General features: G+C 36.2%; 2 protein-coding genes and 1 pseudogene across 2 annotated transcripts; all 3 read right to left on the bottom strand.

The window, feature by feature from the left end:
- Positions 1–428: 428 nt before the first annotated feature.
- Positions 429–16,875, bottom strand: part of LOC126701143 (vacuolar protein sorting-associated protein 45 homolog) — a 25,035-nt pseudogene continuing 8,588 nt past the window's right edge.
- On the bottom strand, positions 6,425–8,498 carry LOC126701144 (uncharacterized). The gene is made up of 3 exons (XM_050399270.1): positions 7,376–8,498; positions 6,876–7,072; positions 6,425–6,742 (listed from the first exon to the last, which is right to left on the bottom strand). Exons 1-3 carry the CDS (start codon positions 8,496–8,498, stop codon positions 6,425–6,427), a joined length of 1,638 nt encoding a protein of 545 aa, XP_050255227.1.
- On the bottom strand, positions 10,642–11,528 carry LOC126698860 (vacuolar protein sorting-associated protein 45 homolog). The gene is made up of 3 exons (XM_050396369.1): positions 11,344–11,528; positions 11,096–11,203; positions 10,642–11,020 (listed from the first exon to the last, which is right to left on the bottom strand). Exons 1-3 carry the CDS (start codon positions 11,503–11,505, stop codon positions 10,961–10,963), a joined length of 330 nt encoding a protein of 109 aa, XP_050252326.1. The 5' UTR covers positions 11,506–11,528; the 3' UTR covers positions 10,642–10,960.

Raw genomic sequence — 16,875 nt, 5'->3', positions numbered from 1 at the left:
CATGATATGATTTTTATACATTAAAAAAAATGAAATGACCCGAGCAAGGTTTTTTTTTTTTTCCTTGTGTATAGTTTCATGAGATAGAGAGAGAGCATGCTGAGAGTTAGATATTCCCACAACAGAGTTTAAGGGTTTAAGAACTTGTAGCTCACTGTTTAAAATTTTAAACTGATCACACCCATCCTTCATTAGCAAGTATAAAGCATCAGCAAGTACACTTTGACGCCAATCTACTAACAGCTTGGTTATATGAAAGATTGTCTGTGTTTGTGTTCAGGCAAAGCAAGCAAAGATAGTGTAATTTGGAAGATGACTCGACTGAATCGAGAAGACCAAGGTCCACAGGCGCATAATTGGACACCACCAATTAATAAAAGCAAAAGATTCTCCCTGATAATATAATTCAGCTGAAAACATTATCAAAATATATGTAATAGCAAAAGTTTCAATACGAGTTATGCACACACAAATATTCATAAACTTCCCATGTCACAAGAACATTGATTGCTTAAGTATAAACAAAACCCCTGGCCCTGGCTCAACCATATGCTTAGCTGTAACTTTTCACAATATGGTCTAAGTACAAAAACTACCTAGGATAAATCAAGCATCTATACAATCCAAAAAAGAAAGAAAAAAAAAATTGTGTGTGATTTTACATTTTCGTTCACAAGGCAAGGTAGTGTTATTAAACAAGCAATAAGGCTATCTGCAAATTGTTTCTCGCGAATAAGTAATATCTCATATTCCAATATGTAATGGGTTTAGTCTCCAAAAAACCTATTTACTTCTTATTCCTTTGCAAATTGGTGAATATTGGATGTCTTATGCAAGAAAGGTGGGTTGATTCTGATGATCATCAAGTTCCTCTTCCCAATATTCATTAACAATCTTACCACTGCAGTCACCAAGTCAAAAGCTCCGTATAAAGCCATAAAAATTATCTATTGGCTCTGAAGACACATATTATGGGCCTTCAAACTATTACTTAATACAATTTATTACTTATCAAAATTGTATATCTGATTTGGATGCATGGTAGTATGGGAATCAAGAAGCTACGCAGAAACAGTAATAGTTTCCATTAAACGAACAATAATCTAAGTTCTGGGGTAGGCTAGATGGCTTAAAAACTGTCTTCAACAAATTGAGGGGACACAGCCACCTCAGTTAACTCATTTCAATCCCTATGACTATATATAGCATAGTGTCAGGGTGAAGCATCAATGCCCAAAATATGCACAGGGCCAAACTCCCAAAGATAAGAAATCCCTAATTCATACCTTTGGTGTGTGACCTGCCATAAATGCCAAGGAAAAAATTGAGGCAGTAACAATAAGATCATCCACATAAATGAGAAAATATATAGTAACGGTGGCACTATGATAAATAAATAGAGAAGAATCAGACCTCGATCCTCTGAAGCCCAAAGCAAGTAAGTGAGAAGAGAGCTGTGAGAACCAAGCTCGAGGGGACTGCTTCAACCCAAAAAGAGCTTTCTTCAACTTGCAAACATGATTAGGAAATTGGGGGTGAACAAACCCAGGAGGCTGAGACATATAAACATCTTCAAATAGATGGCCGTGTAAGAAGGCATTCTGAACATCTTGAAACAGCAATAGAGAGAACTGTCCTGACAGTGGTGGGTTTGATTACAGGACTGAAGGTTTCTCTGAAGCCAATTCCAGGAAATTGATGAAATCCTTTGGCCACCGAGCGAGCTTTATAGCATTCAACGGAACCATCGGTATTACGCTTAACCAGAAATACCCATTTGCATCCAATGACATTGCGAGCAGTGTGAGGAGGAACAAGATCCCATGTCTGATTTTTGAGCAAGGGTATTATTAGGGAGAGTTGAGGGAAGGGATTCAGAATGGGTTAAAGGAGATGAGGGATGGGCCAACAATTGTGGGCTAGCAAGTGTTTCTGAATGGGCCTGTGGAGATTCATTATGGGCCGAAGAGGTGAGTGTCTCCCACAGAGAGAGGGGCTGCTGCGTGAAGTCTAGTAGAGGACTGTACCTAAAAAGAACTTAAATCTGAAGTAGACAGTGACTGGAAATTTGTGGAACAAGGCCTAGCAAAGGGAAAGACATCTACATTGAAGAGCACACCTCTGGAAAAATAGACACGACCTGAAGGAAGATGCAAACATTTATATCCCTTATGAAGTAAACTGTAACCAAGGAAGACACACTGAGTTGAGCGTGGTTGAAGTTTGTGAGAATTATAAGGACGTAAATTAGGCCAACATGCACAACCAAAAACACGCAAGAAATTATAATCAAGTGCTTGAGCAAACAATTTTTCATAAGGAGATAGATTTTGTATTGTGGAAGTGGGGGAGTCTATTTATCAGATAACAAGCTGTTTGAAATGCATCTTCCTAATATTGAAGAGGAATGTGAGCATGATTTAATAAAGCTAAACCAGTTTCCACAAGATGACGGTGTTTGCGCTCAACAACACCATTTTGTTGGGGCGTGTGAGGACAAGATACATGATGAGTAATGCCACAATTTTGGAAAAATTTGTTAAGTGAGCGATATTCACCACCCAATCAAATTGAACAACTTTTACTTTGTGATTAAAATAGTGCTCAACATATTTTTGCCATTTAATAAAAACAGGAAGCACATCACTTTTATTTGTCACTAAAATGAAAAAAATACAATTTTTCTCAGAAATTCAAAAGGCAAGTTAACGAAAATATTTATTTATTTTTATAAAAGTTATAACATTTTGTGAATCATTAAAAAGAATATAAAATTTGGAAATTATTCTTTTAGTTTTAAACAAACTTTCTCAAACTTATTTTTTCTACCTACAATCCAAAACATTGAAAAAAGTAACTAAAAAAATTAATAAAACTTAACTATGATTAATTGGACCAATTAGGAAAACAATTTGTTGTTTATAATCTACTAAGGTTATTTTCTTTGCAGAAATTGTAATTTCATCCACCCAAAACATATTATCAAATAAACAATTATTAGCAAAACCTAAGAATTAAATTTCTATATATGCATTGTTATAAAATAATAATAATAATTAAAGTAAAATTGCGAAAGATAAAATTTGTCTCTCATCCAATAATTTTTGTTTAGCCAACCTTTGCTTTTCTCTAAATAAATGGCATTATAGAGTACTTCTAATACAATTATTAAGAGTACTTTGTCCACCACAAAGGATTAAAAAATAAACAAAAATGATTAAAGTCTCATAGTTTAACATCTAAATTGAGTACTATAAAAATCATGCTATCAAATTACAATAACTACCAAATTAAATTATCCAAATCATGCTATGTAATAGAATAATATTATATTTTTATATACTATATTTAATCCTTTATAATGCAATAGGATAGTATTTAACAATCAAAGAGAGAGAGAGAGAAAAAAAACTGAATCGCATTAACCTAAAGTAGATTAAAGAATATATAAAATTATCAACCTAAAGTGAAGATGCAATAAAAATAAAAATAAAAATCCACCCAAAAATTGAGAGAGAGAGAGAGAGAGAGAGAGAGAGAGAGAGAACCCTTTTTCAGTAAGGGAAAACTATGCATAGAATGAAAGAGATAGTGACAAATTTATAGGAAGAGGGTGTGAATAAGAAGAGACAAAAATAGAAGAAGATGAAGGGAAAGATGAAGAATGATATTAATGTAGAAGGTAGTGGGGAGATGAGAAGGTGAGGGAAGGAGAAAGGTTGGAGAAGTAGTGGGGAGATGAAAAGGTAAGGGATGGAGAAAGGTTGGAGAAGTGTAAATATGAAATAAGAAAATATTAAAAATAATTATAAGAAAATGGAAAGAAAAAAGATAATGACGTAGATGCTGATATGGCTCAACATGAGCGCAACAGCATTAAACGCTACGTTTCAGCTTTTAGTAATATATAGATGGGATAAAGCCAAGTATAGCGACTATACACATCAACAAAAGAGACATAATATTTGAAGCCAAATTTTGAGCAAATAGGAGATGGACCCCATACATTGGTGTGAATTAAATCCAAAGGAAAATTTATTTGAGTACAAGATAATGAAAAAAGAGTTGTTTACTCTTAGAACTGAAACAAGCAGAACAAGGGTGAACAATTTTGCTGGAAATAACAGGCAAACTAAATTTTGAAAGAACATGATTAACAATACAAAAAGCAGGATGTCCCAAGCATGAGTGCCATTGTGTTGGAGAAGTACATTCACTAACAAAGACAAATGACGATGAAGGCAATTTATTGGAAGTAAAAGGAAAAAGGTACAACCCATTTCTACTTAACCCGTGCAGCTGAACCCTCCATGTTGTTCGATCCTGCACAAAGAAATAAGAGGGGTGAAACTCAATAGAGGTATTAGTATTAGATGTGAATTTGTGAACAAAAATCAAATTTTTGGTAATATGAGGCACATAGAGCACATCATGTAAAAAAAAAGAAGAGACAGGAATTGATAATTTAGTAAAGCCAATGTGTTTAACATTCAAACCAATACTATTACCAATGCAAATCTAATCAGGACCATGATACTCCTCTACCTTCACATTCAAATTTGCAAAATCAGAAGTGAGATGATGAGTTGCACCAGAATCAGGGTACCAATTGAGATCGGGTGAAGCTTATGGAGTGGCGAGCAGAGCATGCATGTTGCTGGTAGTGTCAGTGGAGAAGGAATTATCAAACCTATGATAGCACTTCAAGGCCGTATGTCCTGTCTTGTGGCAAACCTGGCAGATGGGACGGTTTTGGGAGGAAAAGGAAGAATGACCACGCCCTCGGCCTCGAAAATTCCGTTGATTCTTGGATGAAGAGTCACAACCACCACGTGAAGGCCCTCTGATGCAGCATAGGCGTGTAGAAGCAGAATCTATAACACACAAATACTACAACTCTTCCACTATACCTAAGTTCTACAAGAACACTAGGCTAATAGGCAAAATAATAGAGAAAACCTCTCTAGCAAAATTTTATTCAAAACACACACATAACATAAATAACCTCTCTATAAAGAGTATTTATAGGAATGGAATTTCTCCTACTCCTTTTAGGAAAAGAAATAATAAACCTACTTCTACTTGAGAAAGGAAAAACAATATAACTAGGAAAAGAAAAACAATTAAAATCCCAATTCAACTAGGAAAAAGATTTTAATTCAAAGTACTAGAGTAAATAAATCCTAATTCAAATAGGAAAAAGAAAATAATAAAAACTCTTTGTTCTTCATAACGTGATTTGCATCATCCTCCCTGGGTTGGAAGAAACTCGTCCTCGAGTTTGGAGTCTGGATTGGAATTTTCTCCTCGATATGGAACGAGATGCTTAGCATTGAAGATGTCAGATGTACACATATGACTTGGAAGTTTCAACCAATAGGCATTAGGATTAATTTTCTCAAGAATCTCCAAAGGGCCAATCTTTCTAGCAGCTAGTTTGTTGTACTCTCCCACAGTAAAGCGATCTTTGGTCAAAATTGCCCAAACAAAATCACCAATCTCAAATTCTACTACTCGACGTTTCTTGTTAGCGGCTTGTTTGTACTTAGCAGAAGTCTCCTGCAAACGCTTAGCAGTAGCCGTATGAATTTCTTGAATTTGTGCTACGATTAATAGAACGGTTGTAAGCAAATTCTGCCTGGTACAAGCGCTGATCCCATGATTTAAGATGATCACTCACCAAGCTCCGAAGTAAATTGCCCAAGGAACGGTTTACCACTTCTGTTTGACCATCAGTTTGAGGATGATAGGCACTACTAAAATTAAGTGTGGTGTTGGCCAAACGCCATAAGCAACGCCAGAAGTGACTAAGAAAATGCACATCACAGTCTGAAACAATTGATTATGGTAAGCCATAGAGGCGATAGACCTCTCCAAAGTAAAGTTGAGCAACATTAACTGCATCTGAGGTCTTCTTACGAGCAATAAAGTGGGCCATTTTGGAAAACCGGTCCACAACAACAAAAATTGAATTGTTACCTCGTTGTGTACGCAGTAATCCCAAGACAAAATCCATACTAACATGAATCCATGACTAGTCTGGTATGGGAAGAGGCATATATAGGCCAGCGTTGGTTGTGGTGCCCTTGGAAACTTGACAAATATGACACCTCTCAACAAATTTGGTAATCTCCTTTCGCATGGTTGGCCAAAAATAAGAGTCTATCGCAAGCTTCATGGTTTTATCACGTCCCATATGGCCTTCATTATGCAGCTCTTGAATAACCCTTAAGCGTAGGCTACTATCAGGAATGCATAGTTGATTCCCTTTAAAAAGGAAACCATCGTGTATAAGGAAGTCAAACCGCTTTCATGTTGCCACATCATCCATTATAGGGCCAAAGTATGGGTCACTAGAAAGCAACTCACGAAATAAATCAAACCCCAGAACTTTGGTTTGCATTGTGATGAGCAAAGAGGCCCGTCAACTAAGAGCATCTGCCACCCTATTCAACGCTCCGGATTCATGCTTGATGACAAAAGAAAATTGTTGAATATAAGCAGCCCAAACTGCATGTCGAGATGAGAGCTTGTCTTGGCTATTGATATGCTTCAAAGCATCATGATCAGAATAGAGGACAAACTCACGATAGGCCAAATAAGAACTCCAATGCTTCAAAGCACAAATTATTGCATAAAATTCCAAATCATAAGTGTTGTAATTCAATTTTGACCCACTCAACTTCTCACTAAAGTAGGCCACTGGTTTGCCATTTTGACTAAGAACTACTCCAATTCCAATCTTGGATGCATTACAATGTAAAATCGAATGGTTAAGAGAAATCAGGAAGAGCTAGAATAGGTGTTGTAATAAGCTTTTCCTTGATCTGATGAAACGCCTTTGTGGCTTCAGTTGTCCACAAAAACTTACTAACCTTCATGCAATCTGTAATCGGTGCCATGATGGTGCTAAAGTCAGGGATAAACCGCCGATAGAATGACACCAACCCATGGAAATTGCAGACCTCGTGGACTGTGGTTGGTATTGGCCATTGTTTAACAGCAGTAACCTTTGATTCATCAACTGATAGTCCATCCTTGGACACCACATAACCAAGAAATAAAACACTATCTGTCATAAAAGAACATTTGGTTATGGCAGCATAAAATTTCTCCCTACTTAGAACTATGAGTACCTCTCGAAGATGTTGGAGATGTAAATCAATATTGGCACTATATATCAGGATATCATCAAACTAAACTACAACAAACTTGCCGATGAAGGGGCAAAGAATCTAGTTCATAACACGCATGAAGGTGCTAGGAGCATTAGAAAGTCCGAATGGCATTACTAGCCACTCATACAACCCCTCACGTGTCTTGAATGCTGTCTTCCATTCATCACCAGGAAGTACTCAAATTTGATGGTACCCACTTTTTAGATCCAACTTAGAAAACACTGTAGCACCACTCAACTGATCAAGCAAATCATCCAATCGAGGAATAGGGAATCTATACCGGACCGTAATTTTGTTGATGGCACGACTGTCGACGCACATTCGCCATGATCCATCCTTTTTGGGTGTTAGTAAGGCTGGCATGGCACAAGGACTAAGACTCTCTCTAATGTGCCCTTTTAACAACAAACCCTCCACTTGTCTTCTAAGTTCTTCATGCTCTTTTGGGCTCATGCGGTAGTGTGGGCGATTAGGTAGATTAGAACCTGGTACAAGATCAATTTGGTGTTGTATATCTTGGAGTGGCAGTAACCCCTCAGGTAGATCATTAGGAAATACATTTGCAAATTCATCTAATAAAGATTTTACAGCCTCTGGTACTACACTACCCTTTGAGCTCTCCTTTCCCAACAATACAATCACCAACCCTGAATCAAACATCTCTTCAACAAATGCCCTTTTAGCTAAGAGATTCTTACCCCCTCCTGAAGTTGGCTTAGGTTCAACCTCCTTACAAGGCAACAACACAATTTTTGTGCTACCAAACATGAAACTATATGTATTCTTCCTACCATCATGTTGAACCTCTCTATCATATTGCCATGGTCTACCGAGGAGAAGATGACATGCATCCATAACTACCACATCACACCATGAATTATCCTTATATTTCAACCCAATAGAAAAAGAAACCAAGCAACGTTTAGATACAGTTACCTCATTGCCCTTTTTAAGCCAAGATAGTTTGTAAGAGTTAGGGTGCTTCTCTGTTGCTAATCCCAATTTTTGAACAACCTCCTCTGATATTACATTCTCACAGCTTCCAGAATCAATAACAAGTCTACATACCTTGCCCCCCATAGTATATGTAGTTTGAAAGATATTGCTTCGGAGCCAATCCTCACCTTCAGATTTGCAAGGTGTGAAACATGCCCTTCTTGTGACTAACAAAGGGCCATCATCCCCTTGCACATACTCCTCTGCCTCTTCAGCATCATAAACAGCTTCTTGGTTAAAGGTATTTAAATGATCATTAGTACATTCTTCACTCTTAATAAATAAACCCTTACCATACCGGCCACCCTTCTTGTAATCAGTCATTCTATGCCCTGCCTCACCACACTTGAAACATCGAGGACCAGAACTACTAGCTGCAGTGCGGTTGGGTTGTGGATTAGCTTGATTAACTTGGCCTTTTCCTTGTGTAGATTGTGTAGTTGCACCATAAGGAGGAGCTACTGGTGGTAGTCAGTTGCCACTACTATTTGAAACCATGTTAGTCCTCCTATTCATCATCTTCTCTAAATGCAAAGCTCTCTGATGGGCTTCGGATACAGAAATTGGGTCAAATAAATTCAAAGTATCTTGAAATTGTTGCCTCATGCCCCCAATATAATGTGAAACTAATTGATCTTCCGAATCTGCAAGGTCAACTCTAGCTAAAAGTTGATAAAACTCTCAAGTATACTCATCTATAGATTGTGTACCTTGCCTAAGATTGTGTAGTTGTTGATATAATGTACGCATATAATTATAGGGTAAGAATGCAGCACGCATATGTTTCAAAAAATTTTCCCAAGTATTGATTTTAGATTTACCTTGGCGAATACGACTTTGCTTTAATTGTTGCCACCATGCAGCAACACATCCTCTGAATTTGGTCGCCACCAAAGAAACTCTTTTGTCTTGTGGCACCTCCTTAAACTCCAAAATTTCTTCAATCGCAGCAACCCAATCTAGGAATTCTACAGGTTGTAAACAACCTTTGAACTCTGGAATATCTAATTTGAACCCAGATTCCCATCTGTTTGAATTGTATGAAACCAAGGGTTTCTCCCTCCTCCTTCTATGTCCAACAAACAGATTTTCTATCTCATCCTCAACATTATAGTCTACCTCATCTTCCTCCACAAAATGTAGAGTTGGAAAACAGTTTCGAGGCTGGTTAACAACGGCTAAGGCAGCAAGTTGCTTTGTTAGCGCTTCAAACTGCTCTTCCATCCGCTGAAAGCGTGCCTCTAGTTGTGTATTGCGTGCAATCTCATCGCATTCATACTCACCATCTACAGCAACGTGCCTTCCCCCACGTGATCCTCGTGCCATGGTAGGAACCTAACCTGGCTCTAATACCAACTGATGCAACGTAGGTGTGTAGAACCAAAATCTATAACACACAAATACTACAACTCTTCCACTATACCTAAGTTCTACAAGAACACTAGGCTAATAGGCAAAATAATAGAGAAAACCTCTCTAGCAAACTTTTATTCAAAACACACACATAATATAAATAACCTCTCTATAAAGAGTATTTATAGGAATAGAATTTCTCCTACTCCTTTTAGGAAAAGAAATAATAAACCTACTTCTACTTAAGAAAGGAAAAACAATATAATTAGGAAAAGAAAAACAATTAAAATCCCAATTCAACTAGGAAAAGGATTTTAATTCAAAGTACTAGACTAAATAAATCCTAATTCAAATAGGAAAAAGAAAATAGTAAAAACTCTTTGTTCTTCATAACGTGATTTGCATCACCCTCGCTCTGCAAAATTTGCCCCTTGCAAGTGAGAGGTCCACGGTTGGTTGTTGATGCTCAAGCCGGAGTTCATGAGCTAATAAATGCCCATACAAGTCTTCAATTAATAGAGGATCAACTCTTGTAGTCACTGAGGTGACAAATGAATCATAGTCTGATCCAAGACCAACGAGAAGAAAAGAAACAATTTCAAACTCGTTCAAGGGTTGATCAATGGCAGCAAGGGTGTCAACCAGTGTAGTAAACTGGTGAAAATAATCAGCAATAGATGAATTGCCTTTCTTCAAAGTGGCGAGCTGATAGTGGATTTGCATTGTCCTAGCCCTAGATTGGGAGGTGAACATGTGTTCTAATGCTTGCCAGACATCTCGAAATTTAACCACATGGGCCAGAATTTTCTCTGAAAGAGAAGAAATAAGGGCACCGAGTATCATTTGATCTTGCAAATGCCAGTGCTGAAACTCTGGATTTTGGATAGCTTGAGTGGTATCATCAACTGCAATGGTGATAATTCGAGGCGAAGTAGGTGTGCTTCTGTCGAGATAGCCATAACGATGTTGCCCCTTAAGGTAAGGAACAATCTGAGCTTTCCAAAGTAGGTAGTTGTCACAGGTAAGTTTGATGGTGATGAGATGGTGAATAGTAGTAAGTGAAGTGGGAGAAGGAGAAGTAGCAATGTTAACAGAAGAAGTTGGAAGCCATTGAAAAAAAAAGGACGTATGTCACAATAGCTTTGATACCATGTAGAAACAGGATAATTGAATTTGTTTTCAAGCCTTACCTTTAACAGTTCAAGGCATTTCATTTATAGAAGAGTTTGTTACAGATTCAAATTCAAATACAATTCTGACTTATCACATGTATACAAATTCATATATACTTCTATCTTATCACTTAGATACAAATTCAAAACACAATTCTATCTTATCCTAATCCTATCTCATCACAATCCGAGATTTGTATTTTGAATACTACAGCTGTGATACATCAGTAACTAAAATCAGTAACTCTACCTGCTTATGAATTAGCTGTTATCCTTGACAACTACAGCTGTATCCTTACAGGTGTAAACATTCTCAAACCCCTACAGCATATGGGAAAATGATGTATAAGCATCTGACCTCATCCGCAAGTAGAAAGTGAAGTGTTTCGAACTAACCTTCAGTCCACGAGCCATGTTACAAGCAATATTCAAAAGATCTCGATTTCCAAAAAGATCCCCAGTTCGCTTATCAACCCCTGCTTGCTTCAAGACGATCTGAACAAGCTGTCATACCATGATGGCCAATTTTTCAAAACCAGTGAATCATCTAGCAACTAGCAAGGAACACAAAAATTTCAACATATTTGTAGCTTTACTAAAGCATTAAAGCATGCAAAACAGAAATGCTTGTTTGCTTATTTTACCCCTGGTTTGTACTTGGCAAACCGAGAAGCTAGTTTGTTGAAAAGTTGCATCAATTGAACAGGGCTTTCCTTCTCGTAGCGCAAAGCATAAAGCATCACTAAGCGTAAATGGTCAATATCACATACACTTTCATTGTTTAAAAGATTTGTCACTACCTGCATTGAAGTTTGAAAAGGGTAGAAGGTCATTGCTCAACATTTGAGCCGTATACTAGATATTTCCGGCTCTAATTTCAAGCTATCAAATTCAGGAATCTCAAATCATATATCAGTAGGTAAGTCTATTGACACCAAAAAAGCACCAACTATCACATCTCTTCCTCCCCAGTGTTTACTAGTGTGCCCATGTTAGTGTCCATGCCCCCCGCCAGGGGGGGGTGTTGGTTGAAAAAGTCTCTAAACGGTGTTATGTATCACAACTCAGTATCAGTAGATGAACACTTTGTTTCAGACAATAACTTGTAGGGAATAAACTTCTTTTTTTTTTTTTTTGAGAATGCAAAGGGAATAAACATGATATGCTAATATAAACAATAATTCAGGAGACCAAATAGCATTATAATCTTGTAACACAGAAAGGAAAATTAGGTAATCAAACATAAGCAATATTTCTTGCATAGGCCTTTCGTTTTAATGAGAAGGCATAAATTTTGTGTTAACCCTATTGAATGATGTCACTAACTGCTAATCACCTATAAAACTTCAAATAACTCACATAACACCTCTAGAAAACCAATTTATCCGCCCCCCCACCCCCCACCCTACTCCCCAAAAAAAAAAGAAACAATAAGGACTCACCCCCACCCTCCCCAAAATAAAAAAGATATCCATAGCCAATCCCAAAGGACTAAGGCTTTATTGTCTATAATAATGGAGTCCAAATCTTCTGTCCCACTTTTCCTGCTCCACCCTATACTCCACCAATAAAAACTTGCCACATGTTCACCTAACTAATTAATTACTACCATTAATTAATAATAGTAGTATTAATAAGTCGATAATTGTAGTATTTAATTAGTTAGGTGAACATGTGGCAAGTTTTTATTGGTGGAGCATAGAGTGGAGTAGGAAAAGTGGGACAGAAGATTTGGACTCATAATAATGAGGCTAAACCTAGGTTTTGTTGGTTCATCAAGGAAAGAAGTTTAAATTCTAAATTCAAACATTGGGCAGATCAAAACTAGTGGAGAGCTTAAAATTAGGATGTGACTTTTCTCCCAATTGACATGGAAACAGACACAATAACACCCAAAAACACTTGAAATTGAAACTCCCTAGAATGCCCAGCACATGCTGGTTAAAATCTTCTACTTAATTTTCGTAAAATGAACCAAAGATGTAGCTTACCAAACCTTAATTCCTTGAGTTATCCATTGGTCTAAACTCGAAGGGAAACTAGAGGAAATTTCCCCTAACAGTCCCTGAGTTGGATGGGGGCATCCTATTCCCCCTAACATGCTTCCTACAATGCAACTTCTTACGTAAATGATCAATCTCTAGCCTGAGATTCCTCGTTTCTTCATCATGAGAGATATGACTTCTAGGCCTCAAATGACTTCTGCTAGTATGATCTGTGTAGTCCGTTTCAACCCGTACATTAGGAGTTCGGTTAGCCTCTCGATCCCTTCTTCTCTCCAAGCTGACACAATGGTCTACACATTGCGACCCCACGGACTCCTCTCTATTTTGCCTAGAGCCTGCCATCTCTTCTCCTTGCTATCATAAAGAAAGCCTAACTAACAAAGATTGTAGGTGCCTTTTCCCACAAATGGCACCAATTTTAAGGACTAGGATTGTGGTCCAAGCCCACTTAAAGCAGTGTGACCCAGCACAACAAGCCCAAAACAATAGATTTTTAAGAGAATGGGTTTTATGAGCCAACTTCAATGTAGAGTAAATACAGACTTGTGGATAATTGGGCTAGCGCTATTAATATGAGTGCCAAAGATGCAAATTAAGCATAAAATCTTCCTCGAGCAAGTCCGAGGAGGAGTTGTTCATTAAAAATCACTGTTGATACTTTTAGAATGAGATTCAGTTTTCTCTACCTTTCTCTATTTCTTGTGTCAAATGTGCATCCCCTATTTCTGTGGGATTCTTTTCCTTTTATAGTCTCTCCCATTGCATCTCAGCCCTCCATCTGTACGTTTCAGGGGAACCATTTGGATGTTTGTCCTATCAAAATCCTTCTAGAGGTGGTAGAGAGGGCTGTGAGCTGTGAAACTATTCAGGTGTCTTTTCCTCATAAATGCAGCCAGTTTAATTGTTGTAGTGCATTAAACGTGGAGGTGGCAGTCACCTTCCTAGCCTCCTTCTATTACTTGCACGACTCTGTTGTCTTCCCTGAAACTTTACTTTCTAGTGTAGGCAGTTACTTAAAGTATTCCCAAGGTGTCTTTGCTCCTCGGGATCCTCAGTCGACGAACCAGTCTACCTTTTCTCCTCTGACCAATCATTCACAGCTTTCGTTTGTTTCTGAATGATCTAGACGTCTTCCCTTCTCGAACTTGGTCCACGTGTCAGATTTTGGTTGACATATATGTGGATCTTTATTCATCCTCAAACAGGGCCCACCGCCAAGTAGTGTGCTCGGATAAATCACTTCCACAATTACTAGTTAGTAATTAACATGAACCACGTAAAAAAAAAAAAAAAAAGAAAGTCTACGGACAAAAAATTTGACAAAACTTTTCACACCTATTGATGTAGTGGACCAAGGTGAGAACTAATAAAAATTTGTCAACTCAACTATTGTGAAAATGATGTGAACTTTTTATTTTTTGAGAAGTTTTTTCACAACAAATCCTGGGTGTTAAATTGTTATTGATTCTAATTTGAACCTACTATTAGAATTATTTTTTTGCCATCAATAATGGCCTGTAACAACTTGTTATTTAGGATTTTTTGTAAAAATGCTGTGAAAATGTTGTGGATGTAGCATTTCTATTTCTTTTTTTCTTGTCTTTCATTTGATAAAGAAAATTTATTTTATTAGTTGGCTAATATTTGAGCTTAATTAATTATAAAAAATAAATAAATAAATAAAAATAAAAATAAAACCTATTGGTTAAAATTTGGGGACCTTTTTTCTACCTAGGCCTTAGGCGACCATATCAGCTACATCTACTGTACAGCCAGCATTGAGCTTGAGATGAGCAAGCTTTGAAAAATCTTTAGGGTTATTCAAGTCACGGACTACACTAACTAACAGCTACCTTGTTGAACCAAATCAACCAATAAATAATAGTTTCTGACGTGTGAATGACAATGATTAATAAGAATTTTTTTAGAATTGATTGACAATTTAAATAAAGTGATTAGTAAGAGATTATGAAAAATACAACATTTTACTCCAAATCAATTTGAAGAAATCTCCCCCAAGCCATTACATGAAGAATTATAATTCACGTGTATTATTTAAACAAGTCATATGATTCATTAAAACGTTCATATGACTAAAAGTACATATCGATACTCGATAGTCCTTTCAACTATCATGTAGTGGGTTGTAGAAAAACGTTTAAAAGTGTACAAACCTTAGACTACCTTAAATCCGCCTTTTTTCTTTTCTCAAATCTCACTCATTCTCAAGTCTCTCCAACAAAGGAGATAGGGTTTGTCAATTATCTTGTGGTTGTGAGAGAGAGAGAGAGGGTTTTACTGGACACTAACTCGCCACATACTATGCCATTGTCAATTTGTCATTGCCATCACCAACTTTTTTTTTTCACATTGCCTAAAGTTTCAGTATTTGAAATTTACAACCTAACATTATATGCCGTTTTGATTAGCAACCCTTCAGTTAATTTTTTGCTGATGTGTCCATTAAGTGACATGTAAACTTATGGTGTGAATTGCTTGATCAAATCATATCGCAACACATGGTATTCACTATTCCACATCATATAAATAGCAAAACAAAACTTTAATTATTAAAATAAAAAAATATTTATTTTCATTAAATTAAAAATTAAGAAAAAAAAAACTAATATGTACACGGTGGTGAGGAGTGGTGACAGCAGGGGTACCCAGCACAACTCGAAATCTATGAACTCAGGAACATGGGTTGTGAAATCTGAGGTCCAGATCCAACAAATATGTTTGACATTAAGGGTTCTTTACTTTTAAGTTGGCTAAAGGTGACTCATAAATGAAGGATTGTATTTTTAAGGTCCAGATCAATCCTTGATCTGAGAAACAAGAATTGGTTTCTTTCCTTTATTTTAGGTACAAATCTAAGAAAAAAAAATTTATTATTTTAGTTTTTTATTTAATTTATTTAGTTTTTGCAATTTTGAATTTTAAAGAATTTATTTTAATAATTAAAGTTTATTTTTATTTTGGCTATTCATATGACATGGAATAGTGAAATTCATGTGTCATGATTTGATTGAATCACACATCATGACCTTACATGTCACTTAACAAACACATCAGTATAAACTTAACAAAGGGGTTGCTATTCAAAACGGGATATAATGTTAGGGGTAAAATCAAAATTCTTAAACTTTAAGATATAAAATCCAAACATCCCTAAAGATATATTTTACACTTTAAAATGTAAAATCCAAACATCTAGCTACATACTGTGAAATAGTGTTGTACATGATTACGTGTATGGTATGGTAGCAACTCTTAAAAGCTCATTTTTGGTATCTAAGCCCATTCTCGGTGAAGGGCTTGGAAAGCAGACTACATTCGTATTTGGCTTCTTCACATAAAATAAAAAAATAATAATAAAAAAGTATTTGGGTTACTTGCATTCTTTTTGATTACCTGACATTGTGTAATTCACATTGATAAATAAAAATAAATAAATTGGCATCACTGAATCACTTCTTGTTTGAAGACAGTAAAATCATCATAGCAAGGTCTTAAGAAAGGTTGTCAATACACCTGTATTTTCATCTAGATGTTAAAAATAATATCATTTAAAACAATGTCTTAAACAAAACACTATATAATATTTAGTTCTACCTTTTAACTAAATGAACGTTTGAATAGGATGTTTAGCACATCTAGAACATCCAGATTTTATGCATGTTGCAATGAAATTATATATAGTTTCGTTAAACCATCCCAAAAAATATTAAAATTCTCTCAATGGATATCTTCACTTTTTCTTAAAATTTTCACCAACCTATCCCCATTTCACCAAAAAAATAAAATAAAATTGCAAACCCATAAGCAACAGGTTGACAAATTGAAATTGTTTAAAATTTGTTGATGTCTAACATAATAAGATTTTATGAAATTATATTCATCGCTTGTGTCCTGCTATATAACATTAATTTGTTCCATATGATGCTGATGTTGTGAAAACTAGTTTGAGCTTCTTCTTCTTCTTTTTTTTCAAGTGAACTTCAAGGGGAGAATCACACACTCTTAATAAGGCACCTTCACAAATATAAGTGACCACAAAAGTAGAATTTGGCCAAATTTAAGCAAAAATGAGAAAATGGTTACAACTATTTGTCACCCATTTCTTCACACTTCTCCTTGCTATACAAAGAGGATCTACCATCAAAGTTA

This window comes from Quercus robur, chromosome 9 (assembly GCF_932294415.1).
Source record: "Quercus robur chromosome 9, dhQueRobu3.1, whole genome shotgun sequence".
NCBI classification, from domain to species: domain Eukaryota; kingdom Viridiplantae; phylum Streptophyta; class Magnoliopsida; order Fagales; family Fagaceae; genus Quercus; species Quercus robur.
The sequence above is the reverse complement of the archived record's forward strand: the minus strand, read 5'-3'. Positions and strand labels throughout refer to the sequence as shown.

What these genes read in the sequence shown, in the direction of transcription:
- LOC126701144 (XM_050399270.1), bottom strand. Translation starts at nt 8,498, where the DNA reads ATGACTGATTACAAGAAGGGTGGCCGGTATGGTAAGGGTTTATTTATT. An exon ending in TTCTAAGTTGGATCTAAAAA is followed by an intron (nt 7,073 to 7,375) that starts GTGGGTACCATC and finishes CTTTTATGACAG; the next exon opens with ATAGTGTTTTATTTCTTGGT. An exon ending in CGATTACAGATTGCATGAAG is followed by an intron (nt 6,743 to 6,875) that starts GTTAGTAAGTTT and finishes AATGCATCCAAG; the next exon opens with ATTGGAATTGGAGTAGTTCT.
- LOC126698860 (XM_050396369.1), bottom strand. Translation starts at nt 11,505, where the DNA reads ATGCAGGTAGTGACAAATCTTTTAAACAATGAAAGTGTATGTGATATT. An exon ending in TTGCCAAGTACAAACCAGGG is followed by an intron (nt 11,204 to 11,343) that starts GTAAAATAAGCA and finishes ATGGTATGACAG; the next exon opens with CTTGTTCAGATCGTCTTGAA. An exon ending in ACATGGCTCGTGGACTGAAG is followed by an intron (nt 11,021 to 11,095) that starts GTTAGTTCGAAA and finishes CATATGCTGTAG; the next exon opens with GGGTTTGAGAATGTTTACAC.